The following is a 2082-nucleotide window of genomic DNA, read 5'->3' as shown; positions in this document are numbered from 1 at the left end:
CAGCGACTTACTTTCTGAGGATAGAATAATTAGCCCCAACAAAATATTGTATGATAAACACTAGTTGAAAAGTGATTCTAGAATGATATCTTTCATGGTGGGTAATATAATAAACTAGTAATACCTTTGTAAGGAAATATAAGATTGTTTAGATAGTGATCTAAACGATCTTATATTTATTTACAGAGGGAGTACATGCACACAATATTCTTCGAAACCTACCTCCCCAATGGACAAGTGTATCATACATTTCAGCAAAATATCATGGATCGATGCGGGTACCGAGGGGATTTTTGGAGGAAAATACATAGTATCATACACTTTAGCAAAATATCATCAATCGATGCAGATACCGGTGAGAATTTTTGGGGAAAAAGAAACTTCAGCAAGTTATAACCGCTGATTTCTTATCTACTGTGGTCACTGAAGGAGACATCTGAATTATTGTAAGCGACAGGAGACACGTCTTGTTGTTCCCTATCACAATAATAAAGATAGCGTCCACATGTAAGGCGTGACTCATTAGGGTTATCTGCACTATGTGGCACTGTGCCACCGCGCTTCAAACTTTTTCATGTTCCTGCGCCATGTGTAGCATGCGGGCGAATATTGTACGTACGAACAAACCTTTCTTTTTTAGCACTGGCAGAAACAGCTTCACTTTTCGCGATGCCAACAAACCAAACTAAATACACGCGTGCAAGCTTGGCATCGCGTCTCTATATAACCATCAACAAGTCGCTAGCTCAACTCACCCATTCCTCCATTGCCATTCACGTTCGTCTCTCTTGCCATTAACGCCTACGCTTTCAAGGATCGAGCACGTATAAACTACGAGCATCTCTAAAATTTGTTATCTCGCCGGGATGATTTCGAGGTCTCCCAGCCTCTTCCAGATCGGCGAGGGTGAGGCCCAGGATCAGGATCAGGCGGGGACGCCAACAATGGCGACCGCCGGCGAGCTCGTCGGGCTCCGGCTGATCATACAGCCCTCACCGGGGCGACAACAACGGCCGGCGCTGGCCGTCCTCAGGAGGTCGTCGGTGAGGTCCCCGGCAGCCGACCTCCAGGAGAACAGCGGCTGCCGGCCGTTCGTGGGCCTCGAGTTCTTGAAGTGCTGCCTCTGCTGCTGCAAGAAGATCGACGGCGACATGGACGTCTTCGTGTACAAGTAAGCTAGATCACTTGCACCTTCCTCATTCAATCTCTATACTAATTGTTGCTTGGCTTGAGCTGAGATTCTTACGGTTCTTGGGGTTAATTCTGCAGGGGAGAGCAAGCCTTCTGCAGCGACGAGTGCCGGTGTCAGCAGATAGCGAGGGAGGAGAGGCGGGAGATCGAGATCCTGGTCAGGAAGCGCCGTGAAGCGTTCCACAGCCGCCGTGCAGCGCCGGGCAAGACGATCGGAGGACCGGACCGGCACGCGAGGGTGCAAATCTCAAGTTTTTGCTAGTTATAATTAGATCCTTGCTGTACTTGCAGTAAGCCAGTGATAAACTAAGGATGATTTTTTTAGGAACAAATTAAGGATGATTAGTTAGGACAAATTTCAAGTCCTAAATTTGTAGTACAACTGTACAAGTAGGCTTTGGGTTGTTAAGAAAGGATTCAAAGTTACCCCTAGGTGAACTCCATGAGGTTCGAATCCCCTCTTGTTCCACAACAGCTTAGGCCAACTCCACCGCGCAACCCCATCCTGTCCGCGCGCGTCCGTTTGGGGTAAAACCAACGAACCAGACTGCCCAGGCGCGGGCGCAAATGGACTTTTGTCTGTTTTCTGTCCGCTTTCGACCCATCCCCGGTTCAAGTTTGCGTCGCTTTTGGGGTGAAACGGATAGCACGCGGACGCGCGGGCCATCTACGCGTGTCCTCCCCTGGCCCGCCCGTCGGTGGCACAGGGACGCCTTTTTCTATCCGTCCCCTCCCTCCCTCCGGCCGCACCCATTCACTCTTCCCCTCGCCGCCGCCGCTGCCATTGCAGCCGTGCAGCTCGGACACGTGCTCGCCCAGCCCCTTTCCCTCGGCGCCCTCGAGCTACCAACCACGACCACCTAGTTTGCACACCCGCCGACCGGATTTGGG

The 2082-nt window shown here is 50.6% G+C and overlaps 1 protein-coding gene across 1 annotated transcript; it reads left to right on the top strand.

Annotated features, from left to right (window-relative positions):
• The first annotated feature begins 736 nt into the window (after positions 1-736).
• On the top strand, positions 737-1629 carry LOC119291673 (FCS-Like Zinc finger 17-like). Its single transcript, XM_037570480.1, has 2 exons — positions 737-1171; positions 1270-1629. Exons 1-2 carry the CDS (start codon positions 867-869, stop codon positions 1451-1453), a joined length of 489 nt encoding a protein of 162 aa, XP_037426377.1. The 5' UTR covers positions 737-866; the 3' UTR covers positions 1454-1629.
• Positions 1630-2082: the final 453 nt, after the last annotated feature.

Source organism: Triticum dicoccoides, chromosome 4B, assembly GCF_002162155.2.
Source record: "Triticum dicoccoides isolate Atlit2015 ecotype Zavitan chromosome 4B, WEW_v2.0, whole genome shotgun sequence".
Classification (NCBI taxonomy): domain Eukaryota; kingdom Viridiplantae; phylum Streptophyta; class Magnoliopsida; order Poales; family Poaceae; genus Triticum; species Triticum dicoccoides.
Note: the sequence above shows the minus strand (reverse complement) of the source record. Positions and strands in the feature narration are given on the sequence as shown.

Excerpts from the sequence above, each read along its gene's own strand:
- LOC119291673 (XM_037570480.1), top strand. The coding sequence starts at position 867 with ATGATTTCGAGGTCTCCCAGCCTCTTCCAGATCGGCGAGGGTGAGGCC. Across the intron at positions 1,172-1,269 it reads ATGGACGTCTTCGTGTACAA|GGGAGAGCAAGCCTTCTGCA; the intron begins GTAAGCTAGATC and ends TTAATTCTGCAG.